Raw genomic sequence first — 12,222 nt, forward strand, 5'->3', positions numbered from 1 at the left:
TATTAGAAAATAGAACATCTAAACTTTCTAATGATATAATTTTTCATAACATATAACTAATGCTAACTTTGTCAAATTTGCGACCTAGGGATACGTGCACGTCTAATAAACTGTGAGAGAGGGAGTACCTTCTATATATAGCCATCAGACTGGAAAAAGTAACACACTCAAATTATATCAAACTGAGATGACTAGATAATTAATGAGGTCAATATGTTTTCATAATAACATGCTCAAATCACATCAAATTGATATTAGGTCATGTATAAGATACGACAGTTTTATCTTAGTCACTGTTTGTCATTTAGAGATGACAAAAGAACATGTTATGCAATGGATTATGTCTTAGAGATCGTTTGGCCCCCATCATTTGGAATTGGAATCAAAGAATTCATTTGCCATTCCGAAATCAACTTGTTTGGCTTCCACAAAATTGGTATTGGAATTCAACTGAAGATTCCATGGATTTTATGTAATGACTAATCTTAATTCCTACTGGTACCCTGTCATTTCTATGGATTTGCCAAATAAAATGATATCATCAAATTCATGTCATTTCATTTCATTTCAGCCAAATGAAATAAAATGATCGATACCTAACATGATCTTAGTGTTATCTCTAACAATTAATATATTTACATGCTCCTAAAATTATGATATGACTAAAGCATACTGGAAACATATGAACTGATATGTCGGTACCGGTGGGCTACAATAACAAGTTATCTTATTGTATAAATGTCAGTTTTCATACACATTGGCTCGTATGATGATATTTTAACATGCATGGCCTGATGTGTGGGTCAACACGTAATCTTTGGTAAACCAGTAGAAGTACCATACTAATATGACTAATTACACATGTAGAATATCCTACTCCATGCGGCCCCAAATACATTTCACATATTAAGATAAAATAGAGGCTAAAATGTCTAGATCACTAAACCTGCGACAAGTATATTTGGCAGGAGGGAATACATCTTTGGGCTAAATCATTACTTTAGTAAGTGATCATTGTGGAAGCAAATTTGATGCACATGATTCTCCCAGTTTTTAAAATATTTAAAAATTGTACCTCTGTGTTTCAAAAAATCATCAAATTTATTCCATTAATACATACACATGTCCTGAATACTCGTGCGAAGTTTCGGTAGAAATTGTGTTGTATTTGAGCTATAGGAAAGAAAATTTTATGGCTGTGTATAGGAGCGTATATTTGTCAAAAATTTGTCTTTTTTTGGGACAGCTCAAAATACAACAGAATTTTCTCCAAAAAAATTAACGTACCCTCTAAATGTTTACATCTATGTTCGTATTATTTTCAAAAAAATTGGAGTAAAAGAAATATGATTTTCAAAACTCATGAACACTAGTGCTCATGTGCCAAAAGTACTTTCCGGTGATCATTTATGCAAATTGTCGACAAACTTCAAATCTTACTCGCATAGAATGTACTCCCCAGTCCCACCAAAAATGTCTCGATTTTGTTAAAATTATGATGTATCTACCTATTAGATAATGTGTAGATTCATTCAAATTTTAACAAAGTTGAGACACTTTTGACGGGACGGAGGGAGTACTTCCTTGGGTTTCCTTTGAGCTTTTGTTACTACACAAGTTATTTGTATAATTATAATGTATTAAACAAACAAGAATAACTACAAACCTAATCATTTCCCCGATTCAACTAAATTGTACTCGCATGCAAGAAAATAATTGCTGATATATATTTAAAGAATGAATTAGGAGTCCAGGCTATAAAAGAGGGAAACATCTTAGTCGCTAGCGTGTGCGAACCTACTTATGCGCGTATATATTCGATTAATTTTGTTTTCATCGTTTGTTCATTTTGTTTCCTCTCCGGATCCACGGTCTCACATTTCCAGATTCGAATCCGTAACAGCTTATTATCTAATCCTCTTCCAATCCATCATAAAAATATAAAGGATATGGTAACAACAAAATCCTATCCAATCCCTTTACATCATACGGGCCATGGCATCGCTCCCATAGACGAGACAGAGGAAGAGGCCGTGACGCGTCTCTGGTTCTGTATTTTGCATTCATCTCCGCTGATCCAGCCGTTGCTCCAGGCACGAATCTGGAATTCTGGACGGAGGCCAGGACCGCCACCTCAACGCTTTCACTTGGTATCAATGGAGGAAAAAAAAGATTGGTCTGATATATATATCCATATTTTAAAATTTTAATCCTTGTCGAGGAGTCGAGGCTATAAAAATGAAGTGAGCGAGGCAGCTCCGAAGCTCCAGCACCATATCACCGACCATGGCCACGCTCCCAGAGACCGAGAAAGATGCCACGGCGGCGGAGGACGGCAGCAGCAAGGCCCTGACGGACGCCTGGGACTACCGCGGCCGCCCCGCCGTCCGTGCCACCTCCGGCGGGTGGTCCAGCGCCGCCATGATCCTGGGCGTGGAGCTGAACGAGCGGCTCACCACGCTGGGCATCGCCGTGAACCTGGTCACCTACCTGACCGCCACCATGCACCTCGGCAACGCCGCGTCTGCCAACGCCGTGACCAACTTCCTCGGCACCTCCTTCATGCTCTGCCTCCTGGGCGGCTTCGTCGCCGACACCTACCTCGGCCGCTACCTCACCATCGCCATCTCCACGGCCGTCCAGGCGGCCGGAATGGCCGTGCTCACCGTGTCCACGGCCGCCCCAGGCCTGCGCCCGCCGCGGTGCGCGGACCCGACCGGCGCCAGCGCCGCCTGCGTGGAGCCCAGCGGCACGCAGCTGGGCGTCCTCTACCTCGGCCTCTACCTCACGGCGCTCGGCACGGGCGGGCTCAAGTCGAGCGTGTCCGGGTTCGGGTCCGACCAGTTCGACGAGTCCCACGGCGGCGAGCGGCGCCGCATGGCGCGCTTCTTCAGCTGGTTCTTCTTCTTCATCAGCCTGGGCTCCCTGCTCGCCGTCACCGTGCTGGTGTACGTCCAGGACAACCTGGGCCGGCGCTGGGGGTACGGCGTGTGCGTGGTGGCCATCCTCGCCGGCCTCGGCGTGTTCCTCGCGGGAACCCCAAGGTACCGGTTCAAGAAGCTGGCGGGGAGCCCGCTGACGCAGATCGCGGCCGTCACCGCGGCGGCCTGGAGGAAGCGCGCGCTGCCGCTGCCGGCCGACCCGGCCATGCTCTACGACGTGGACGACGCGGCGGCCGCCGGCGAGGACGTGGAGGGGAAGACCAAGCTGCCGCACTCCAAGCAATGCAGGTACGGAAAATCAATTCGTTCCTGGTAATTACATTATCCGCTTATCCGAACATTAATTAATGGATATTGAAGGCGCGCGGAACTATAGTTGTTACTATCAACTATAGTATAGACAGTAGATTGATTGGCGCCGGAACTATAGTTGTTATCGATAGCATCGTTAGTTTCTAATCTACGACCAGTTGTGCTGAAACAATGCGTGTCTCTTGTGATAATCTTCGGTTTTTTTACGGTTTTGCTATGTCTCAGTCAACTGAGATTTTCTTAAGTCTAAGTCACTTACAAAAATGTGCCTTGAGTTGCATTTTTCTGTTTAAAAAGTGCAATTGCACTTTTCTGACAGAAATGTGTAACTGAACCGAGTTGCACTTTTTTTTAAACTGTAGTTGCACTTTTTTTTAAACTGTAGTTGCACTTTTCTGAGTTGACTGAGACTTAAGAAAATCTCAGTCAACTGAGACGTAGGCACACCCTTTTTTTTACGTGTGTCTTGTGATTACCGTGATTAATTGCCAACACCACGTTGCACAATGCAGTGTACCACGTATGTCAGTAATTTTGTTGCGATATGATCTGTCAATCTAGCTGCAGTGACATGCAAGCATGGGTGAGTGCACATAGTAAGGACTATAGCATAGCAGGGGTATCAAGTTGTGACACCATCCATATATTTGCTAGCATCATGAATGTATAAAATGTCTTGCATTTGGAACAGAGTGATAGGATGTACTCACTCCATCCTTAATTCTTGTCGTAGATTTAGATATATCTACAATAATAATTATAGAACGGAGGCGGTAATAGAACAAGCTAGCTAGCTGTTAGAAGGGACCATTGATGCACAACATGATCCAATATATGGTGGACAACGCCAGCACACATGATCTAATAAGTAGATGTTTGGTGCTACAAATCTGGTACCTAACCTCAGCTAGCATCCCAATCAGGCCTATTGATTTCATTCAGTTGAGCAGACTAGCTGAGCCACATGGCCAGTGTCTGGCTCTCGCTGGTACGTACGTGGGTTGTGCATGTTTCCACTATCCAAGAAAGCTTGATCAAGCAGTACACAAGCACATGTAGTGCTACAAATTAAGCTCTCTGTTTTAGCAGGTAGTAGTACCATAAAGCTGTATAATTGAACTAGTGTACTCTGGCAGTCTGGCGCATGAACAAAGAAGATAAACCCAAGATCTCAATCACATGCATTTGCTTAGACCTATCAATGTATACTTTTGTAAGGCAGACAGCCTCGTCCCTGGTGCATGCTTTGTGCAGATAATTGTACAGAAAGTATAGTTGTTTCATAGTACTTGTGGCAGTAGTGGTGTTGCTTGGCGTACGTACATCTCTGCCTCTCTACAACTCGAAATTTTGCATCGAAAGTCAAGCCATATGCATGTGATTCTGCAGACGCCACATGCAAGCACGACCGTAGTATGTGTACGTGACTAGTGCGCAGTGCATGTGCTTTCTGTACCATGTTAATTCTTTCAGCTTATCCAACCAAACTTGTGTCTGTACGTTGATTAACATGCATGAATGATCCATCATCCCCATGCATGCAGGTTCCTTGACCAGGCGGCGATCGTGGAAGACGACGAGGTGGAGACCCCGTCGCCGTCGCCGGGGAAGAAGAAGTGGGCGGTGTGCACGGTGACGGAGGTGGAGGAGGTGAAGCAGGTGGTGCGGATGCTGCCCACCTGGGCCACCACCATCCTCTTCTGGACCGTCTACGCGCAGATGACCACCTTCTCCGTCTCCCAGGCGCAGGCCATGGACCGCCGCATCGGTTCCTTCCTCGTCCCCGCCGGCTCCCTCACCGTCTTCTTCGTCGGCTCCATCCTCCTCACCGTGCCCCTCTACGACCGCTTCCTCGTGCCCGTCGCCCGCCGCTTCACCGGCAACCCTCACGGCCTCTCCTCGCTCCAGCGCATCTTCGTCGGCCTCCTCCTCTCCATCCTCGCCATGATCGTCGCCGCGTTAACCGAGCGCCGCCGCATCACCGCTGCCCACGCCGGCGTCCAGCTCTCCGTCTTCGTCATCGTGCCGCAGTTTCTGCTGGTCGGTGCCGGCGAGGCGTTCACGTACATCGGACAGCTAGACTTCTTCCTCCGCGAGTGTCCCAGGGACATGAAGACCATGAGCACCGGCCTCTTCCTCTCCACGCTCTCCCTGGGCTTCTTCCTCAGCTCCGGCCTCGTCAGCGTCGTGCACGCCGCGACCGGCTCCGGAGGCCGCAGACCCTGGCTCGCCGACGACATCAACTGGGGCAGGCTCGACTACTTCTACTGGCTGCTCGCGGTCATCAGCACCGTTAATCTCGGGGCGTTCGTCGCCGCAGCCAGGGGCTACGAGTACAAGGAGAAGCGCCTGGCGGACGCCGGCATTAAGATCGATGATGACGAGGTCGCCGTTCATGTATGAATGGTTCGCAATTGGATCTTACTAGAATACTAGTAGAATAGTTCTATGCAGTTCGTTATTTATTTCCGACGTGACATTTTAGCACGTCCGCACGAGATGGCGATGAAAATTGTAAGAAATGATGAATAACATAAACACTCTTAGTTGTATGCTGCAGGTTAGCTCGCTTGATTTCGTTGAGGTTAAGGCACCTCACATGATCACTCCAATAAAAGCACAATTAATTCCCAGATACTGTCTTGACAACGAATTTTGTACTGTATTAAAGTATATATCCTGTGCAGATTTCACCATTCTTCATTTGGGAATTATATCATTATTACAGACATTGCAGTCTGAGCTCTACAGTACTATATCACTACAGAAAACATGGAATAACTGCCTCCAAGAACAAATTGGAGGACAGCAGTTTCCAATATATGATTCCTGGGCACAAGGTTTGAGCCTTGCGTTCAGTTGTGTGGCAAGATAGCGAAGCAAGAATATTATTATTAACAGGTTGAACAACACACTTACCAACTCCGGCAAAGAGCATAAATATGCACATAAATCATATCCATGTATAGTCATATATGACACTGTTTCTATAAAAGGGATAGACTGAGTGAGCTCTTCTTTGCACACCGTAGGAAAGCTACTATATATATTTTCCGTATTCCGTTTCATGCTAACACCTAATGGTACTGGTGGGAGTGGAGCGGCTACATACTTGAGCTATCCACAATGGGGAGAACCCCAGAAGTTCGATTGTCGGACAATTCACCGAATATGTCACGACAGCCATCCCACCTCCTCTGCTCTCTTGCCTCCCAGTAGCCTCCAGTGAAGCGGAATGTGCCATCCTCGGTGTCCCTGTCAAACCATCTCGGTTTCCATCCATTGTCCTGCATCTTCCGTGCCTGGAAAGAGAGACAGAACAGTTCCAGTTAGATACCAACTGGCATGCTCATGTCGCTGGTACAGTTCAGGCTAATATAGTCGTCCACAACGAGATACTTTGTCATGCGAGCCACATGATACTTGTAGTAACATAACCAAGTTTAAGACATGCTACTCCAGCACAATGTTGAGAATAGAATTCAGTCAGGAAATTTAGGTGAAAGGTATCTCTCTGTTTCTCTGGAAACAATAGCAGAACTTGGAACGCAGAGATAATATTCATGAACAGATAGAGGAACATACAGAAAAACGTACCATTCTTTGCCTTGTCTCCAACCGCAGCTTCTCAGTGTTGGCCTTATCATACTCCCCATTCTCCAGATGCCGCTGATCCGGTCGGAGCCTTGAATCAGTAGGCGGAAGTTTCTCCTAACAGTAGACAAAACCATGCTTTAGTATCAGAGCTAAGAGAAGTACTGATAATGAGCTCGATCTGTCGTACCTTGAGTTTTCGAGTCAGCTCATTTAGAGTTATTGCAAATGATGACAGATTGTATCTTGTGGGGTTAGCTGGAGGTTTGTTTTTCTCCCACAACAGAGTGGCTTCAGATTTATCATTAGTAACAGCGCAGTACATGCTCTCGTCCCACTTTCCAGTCAGGGTGGCAACCTTATTACCGTCAGTGTCCTCAACAAATCCTTGAACCTTGCATAGAACTACATCTTAGTAAGATCTATGGAGATGATACAGGACGTGAAAAACATACAAATCACGGGAACCATCGATTATGTTGTCTTTTACCTGGCGAGGATTGCGTTCAAGGAAAGACTGCTGTTTGAAAGTGAGCTTGCATGAATGTTGTCTGTTCCCACTTATGCTCATCGTGCCATGGTGATGGCAATAAAGTTTACCAATGATAATGTTATTAATCGCTGTTGTAACCTGGTAAATAGAGTAAGAGTTTATGCATTTCAAAAAAGGTTCGCTCCAATGAGAATGTCACAGCTCACAAGCAACAATTCTATAATGGAATTTGGAAATAGGTGAACGTGAGGCAGTCTGCTAGTGGCCTATAAAATTTTACCTTGCTCCATTTGAAAATTTCTCCATCATCAAATTCTAATGTCAAAACGCCAACAGGATCAAGCTGAATTGTCTGTCCCCAGAATTTGCTCTTTACATTGCTCTCTCCCCAGAATCTCCAACCTCTTCCTTCACAATGACAGGCCATGACCATTGGATGATGACTAACCTGGTGCCAAGAAGCGAGTTCATAATGATTCTAGGCATAGTTTGTAACAATACAGAAAGTGAAATTGCAACAGTTCGTTGCCTACAACTCACCTTTTCAGAGAAAAAACGGATACCATTTTCAGGATAATCAGCTTCATAAGTTTCCCCTAGCAATGGATTAAATGGTTTGCAGGGCCGGCCATCGGAGGACGCATACCCGGAGACTGCGAATGCAGCAACACATAGAATTCTCATCACACTATTCCCCTGGATTCAGAAGCATAGTTAAATGACAGGAAATTCATGGAAACTCATTTCAAGACTAACAACCTGAATTGAGTAAATAAATGATTAGACTTCAAATTATGAATACACTTCTTGTGCTTTTGAACAGAATTTAGAGATAACAGTTACCATGTTTTTATTTAGTTAACAAATAAAATGCTTCAGCTAAAAAAAAGACTCGGTGGATACAGTCCACTTTAAACTTCAAAAGCTACCATGGGTTTTAAGCATCATTTAGACATGGCATGAGGTTTATCTTCTCAAAGTACATAAATCAGTAGAAAGAACGGAGTTTGTAGACATGACAACTATCATTCTTTTTTATCTAATGAACAAATAAAGTGCAGATAGCCGGACATCATCCACTTGAAATGATTAATTGGTGGAAATAAGCACCTTGTTCTTCGTTAAAATTTTAAAAGCTACCATTAGTTTCAACATCAATGTAGAGATAAAAACATTCAGTAAATCTTCTAAGAATACAAAAATCATAAGAAAGATGTACAAAGGATGACAATTCCATACCTTTAGGCCATAGTCATATGCACGGTCCAACAAATGAGAATATTCCAAGTCTTCAAAGCATTTTTGAAGAGATGAAATCGGTTCATTAAAGTAAACGGGGAGACAAACCCGTGTCAAATCTTTTCCAACATTGTCCTTGATCATTGACCAAAGACTAACACCCTTCTCCTTTTCAACTGGTTCAGGTAACTTTGTGCGCTGTTTTGATGGCAGCAATAAACATTCATTGTTGCCCTTGGAGGATATTGATTCTACAAATTCATGATCAACTTGATGGACATCGTTGCTCGAATTTGAACATGTCATCCTTAAGTCAGGACTTGCAGCAGAATCACTGAAACTTTGTCTTGTATCACAGAAAATGTAGTCATCTTCATCTGACAATTCATCTAACTCCTGACACCCAACATCATCAGATGTTTCTGTATTGCTGCTCTCTGATGAAAAAGTCAAAAAGATAACTGTCAGAATGACAGAAGGCTAGAATTTTTTTCCTGTGGATAAACATGGCATTTAGTATTTCCAGAATTATGATAAGAATTTTTTCTATAAATAAAAAATATATTATCACATTAATTGTCATCAGTAACATGTTCAAACATCAACCTTGACATAGCTGTACATCAGTAGAGCAATTAGAAAATTCTAAATTAAAATATTAAACATACAGGTCATAACGTAAAAAAAAAAACTGAAATACCAAAACGATAGTCCTTGAAGCTCATAACGTGAATCATGACTGCAAACTATGATGATAAAGCCAGTATAAGAAACATAGAGGAAATAAAGAGTTAAAAAGAATCAAGTACCACTACATTTTCCATGTCCAGAGCAGGAACATTCAGGTCTGATCGAGCGCGTATTATCTTGTTCATTAAGTACCTGCGAAGCACATCACAAAAGCATGAAGAACAAGTTATTTTATAATCAACACGGTGAATATGTTGAGTACAACAGGCATTATATCATGCAGTTCAGTTTCCAAATGGGAGTAAGGCATAATTGTATGTTCTATCACGGAGACCCCCGTCAAAAGAAATCGACATGGCTATGTTACTGAATAAACTCAATTGAAAGAAGGATCTTTCGACTGTATTAAGTAAATGAATGCTTAGCACGAAGGGACAAATAAAACTTGAGAGAACAGTGTATAATAGGAAACTGAATATCCTAGATAAGTCTACCAATTTATTATGTCTTCTGCTGAACTAGAAAAGGCAACCTGAAATTGTACTGACGGTCAGGGAACCACACAGTCCATTCCAAATGGTTTCTTGCAATCCACATCAAATTTATGACCTTGGTGAATCATCAAAGAAGTGGGAATAGCATGAGTTCACTAATACACCTAGCAGTAGAAAGTGTTGAGAAAATGTTACCTCAAGCTGTTGTGGAAGACTGCCAAGAAAGCTCAAATACTCTTCACAGCGTTGCTTCATCTGTGTATAGTACTGTGAGAATTCTGAATGGACAATCTGTTCACAGTCTTTGATAACCTCTTCACCAAGGCCTTCAGCATGCATGCGATTTCTAAGCCTATCTGTGGAAAACGATGCATCATTCTGGTCACACAGCAAACCCTCACTGGGGGAAGATTCCCTTCTTGCAGAAACAAGGGCTTCAATCCAAGCCACGCGATCCTTAGGTGAGTCGGTTCTCAGCTGAAGCGTCTTGGTTGGAGTAATAATATAGAATCTCTTATCATCTGATTTGCTTTCACGGAATGATGAGATCTAGATATGATTTAGACGAATATGTCAGCAACCAATAAATATTATATAGTTACTACTATTATACAAGACCAATACATCCCCTTCCAATTTAAACTGCTGAAGGTATGAATTATGGATGTGGCTAGCTGGCAGTAGTAACAACAAACACACAAGACTGTTCATACTTTGAGCCAAAAGGAAAGGCCCTACTATTAAAAGTGCCCCTCCCAGCCTTACACCTTGGATTCCAGCCCCTTGAGAGCCCGGTTTAAAACCTCAAGAGAACAAATCCAGCTGGAAGCCAGGCATGCCCAGCAATGAGCCAGCCCAGTTCGTAGTACTTCCTAGACCATAGCATCTACTATCATTCTGCCTATCTGGAGCGATGACTTTCACGGCAGTGGGCCGTATATGTACAAGGGAAAAAGAATTTCGTCTCCCAACCCTGCTGAGAGGCCAGGCAAGATTGCTAAATAATCTTGAGACAAATGCTTGTGAATTATCAGTGTCACTGGCAAGCCGACCTGGGTGGGAGGTCCTCACGTTTTGTTTTGTAATTGGAAGGGACAGGGGGACACGCATAGCTCAGCAGTCCATGGCCGTTTCCCCCACATCTGTATGGATCCAGACAATTAGTTAAACAAATGAGACGCGCGCCCTCCACCACAATTAGTTATATAATACAGTAGTAGTATATTTAGCTCCATAGCTTCGTAAATGTCGATGATCTAGCCTCTCTGGGAAGTGCGGGCTGTCGATGATTCTAATGCGGGGTGGAAGCTAATTAAGCTAGAGTAGTGAGTGGACGCGGATACGGCCGGACTCATTGCAGGGTGCGTGGGGCGGGTGATGTGACGGGTTGTTTGGTTTAGCTTTACAGCTCCGGAGATTTTTCTGTTGTTCTGTGCGCGTAGCTCCGAATCCATTCGTGCTACTCCTAGCAGTAATAATCATTATGAGGAGATGGTCGCAATGCGGCCCCCATTGACTTGACTGGTAAAAAAGAGTCAATTTTTACGCCCAAATTTGTAGGGCGGCCTAAAATATAAAATCGGACGGTTTCAGGGAATGCAGAGCGAATCGGGATGACGGACCTTGAGGTGCAGGAAGCCGATGGGGCGGTCCTCGGCGGCGGCGCCGTACCCGGCGGGCCCGATCAGCCGGGGCCCGCCGTCGGCCGAGAGGCCCGGAGACGCGGCGGCCCCGGCAGAGCGGCGGCGGATCTTGGAGTAGGCGAGGAGGCCGCCGCGGAGGATGGCGAACCAGCGCGGGCGCCATCCCTTGCCGATGTTGGTCCACTTGTGCAGCACCCCGGCCACCGTCGCCGGGTGGTTGGGCGCGGGGGACGGCGGAGGGGCAGGGGAGGCGCACCAGCCGCCGGGGCAGTCGACGGGGAGGCAGCAGAGCGGGTGCAGGTCCCGAGCCCGCATCGCATCGAGGGATCACACTAGCATGAAAGCATGTGCTTGATTTTTGTTGCTGGGCTGAGGACGAGGTCGAGGTAGCTGACGATCCAAGGAGACGAGAGGAGTCGTCTGAATTTATATTGTGCAAGTCGTCGTCGGCGAGCTTAATACTGTAGCTACCTCCACTTACAGTAGCTTGGTGACACGAGGGCTCACTTTACGAGTAAACACGGGGGCCTATATACAAATACTGTATTTTACAAACTGGTTTTGAATCTATATATACTTGGTTAACGGCATGTTAGTTACAGTATTTTATCCCCATTTGTGGATCTCAAAAAATCTGGTGGTTTCTTTGATCCTCTTCTAGCGGAGTTCGAATTCAACTTCTCAATCCCAAAATGCGGTACAATTTTATCTGCACACGGAAAAATGTAGGTTTGTGAATTTGGTGTTGATTTTTCCGAGCCACATTTTTTCTAGACGGAAGGCTCGAAGTGAGTCCCGCTTTAAATTAACCAAGC

The 12,222-nt window shown here is 44.6% G+C and overlaps 2 protein-coding genes across 2 annotated transcripts; one reads left to right on the forward strand and one right to left on the reverse strand.

Moving 5' to 3' along the window:
• Positions 1–2,238: 2,238 nt before the first annotated feature.
• On the forward strand, positions 2,239–5,887 carry LOC127297444 (protein NRT1/ PTR FAMILY 6.3). The gene is made up of 2 exons (XM_051327748.2): positions 2,239–3,230; positions 4,799–5,887. Exons 1-2 carry the CDS (start codon positions 2,287–2,289, stop codon positions 5,655–5,657), a joined length of 1,803 nt encoding a protein of 600 aa, XP_051183708.1. The 5' UTR covers positions 2,239–2,286; the 3' UTR covers positions 5,658–5,887.
• A 239-nt stretch (positions 5,888–6,126) lies between these two features.
• LOC127297443 (oxysterol-binding protein-related protein 1B) lies at positions 6,127–11,737 on the reverse strand. Its single transcript, XM_051327747.2, has 10 exons — positions 11,387–11,737; positions 9,960–10,313; positions 9,390–9,462; positions 8,581–9,017; positions 7,882–8,037; positions 7,622–7,789; positions 7,339–7,479; positions 7,039–7,242; positions 6,852–6,965; positions 6,127–6,556 (listed from the first exon to the last, which is right to left on the reverse strand). The coding sequence occupies exons 1-10, from the start codon at positions 11,720–11,722 to the stop codon at positions 6,359–6,361; spliced, it is 2,181 nt and encodes a 726-aa protein (XP_051183707.1). The 5' UTR covers positions 11,723–11,737; the 3' UTR covers positions 6,127–6,358.
• Positions 11,738–12,222: the final 485 nt, after the last annotated feature.

This window comes from Lolium perenne, chromosome 4 (genome assembly GCF_019359855.2).
Source record: "Lolium perenne isolate Kyuss_39 chromosome 4, Kyuss_2.0, whole genome shotgun sequence".
NCBI lineage: Eukaryota > Viridiplantae > Streptophyta > Magnoliopsida > Poales > Poaceae > Lolium > Lolium perenne.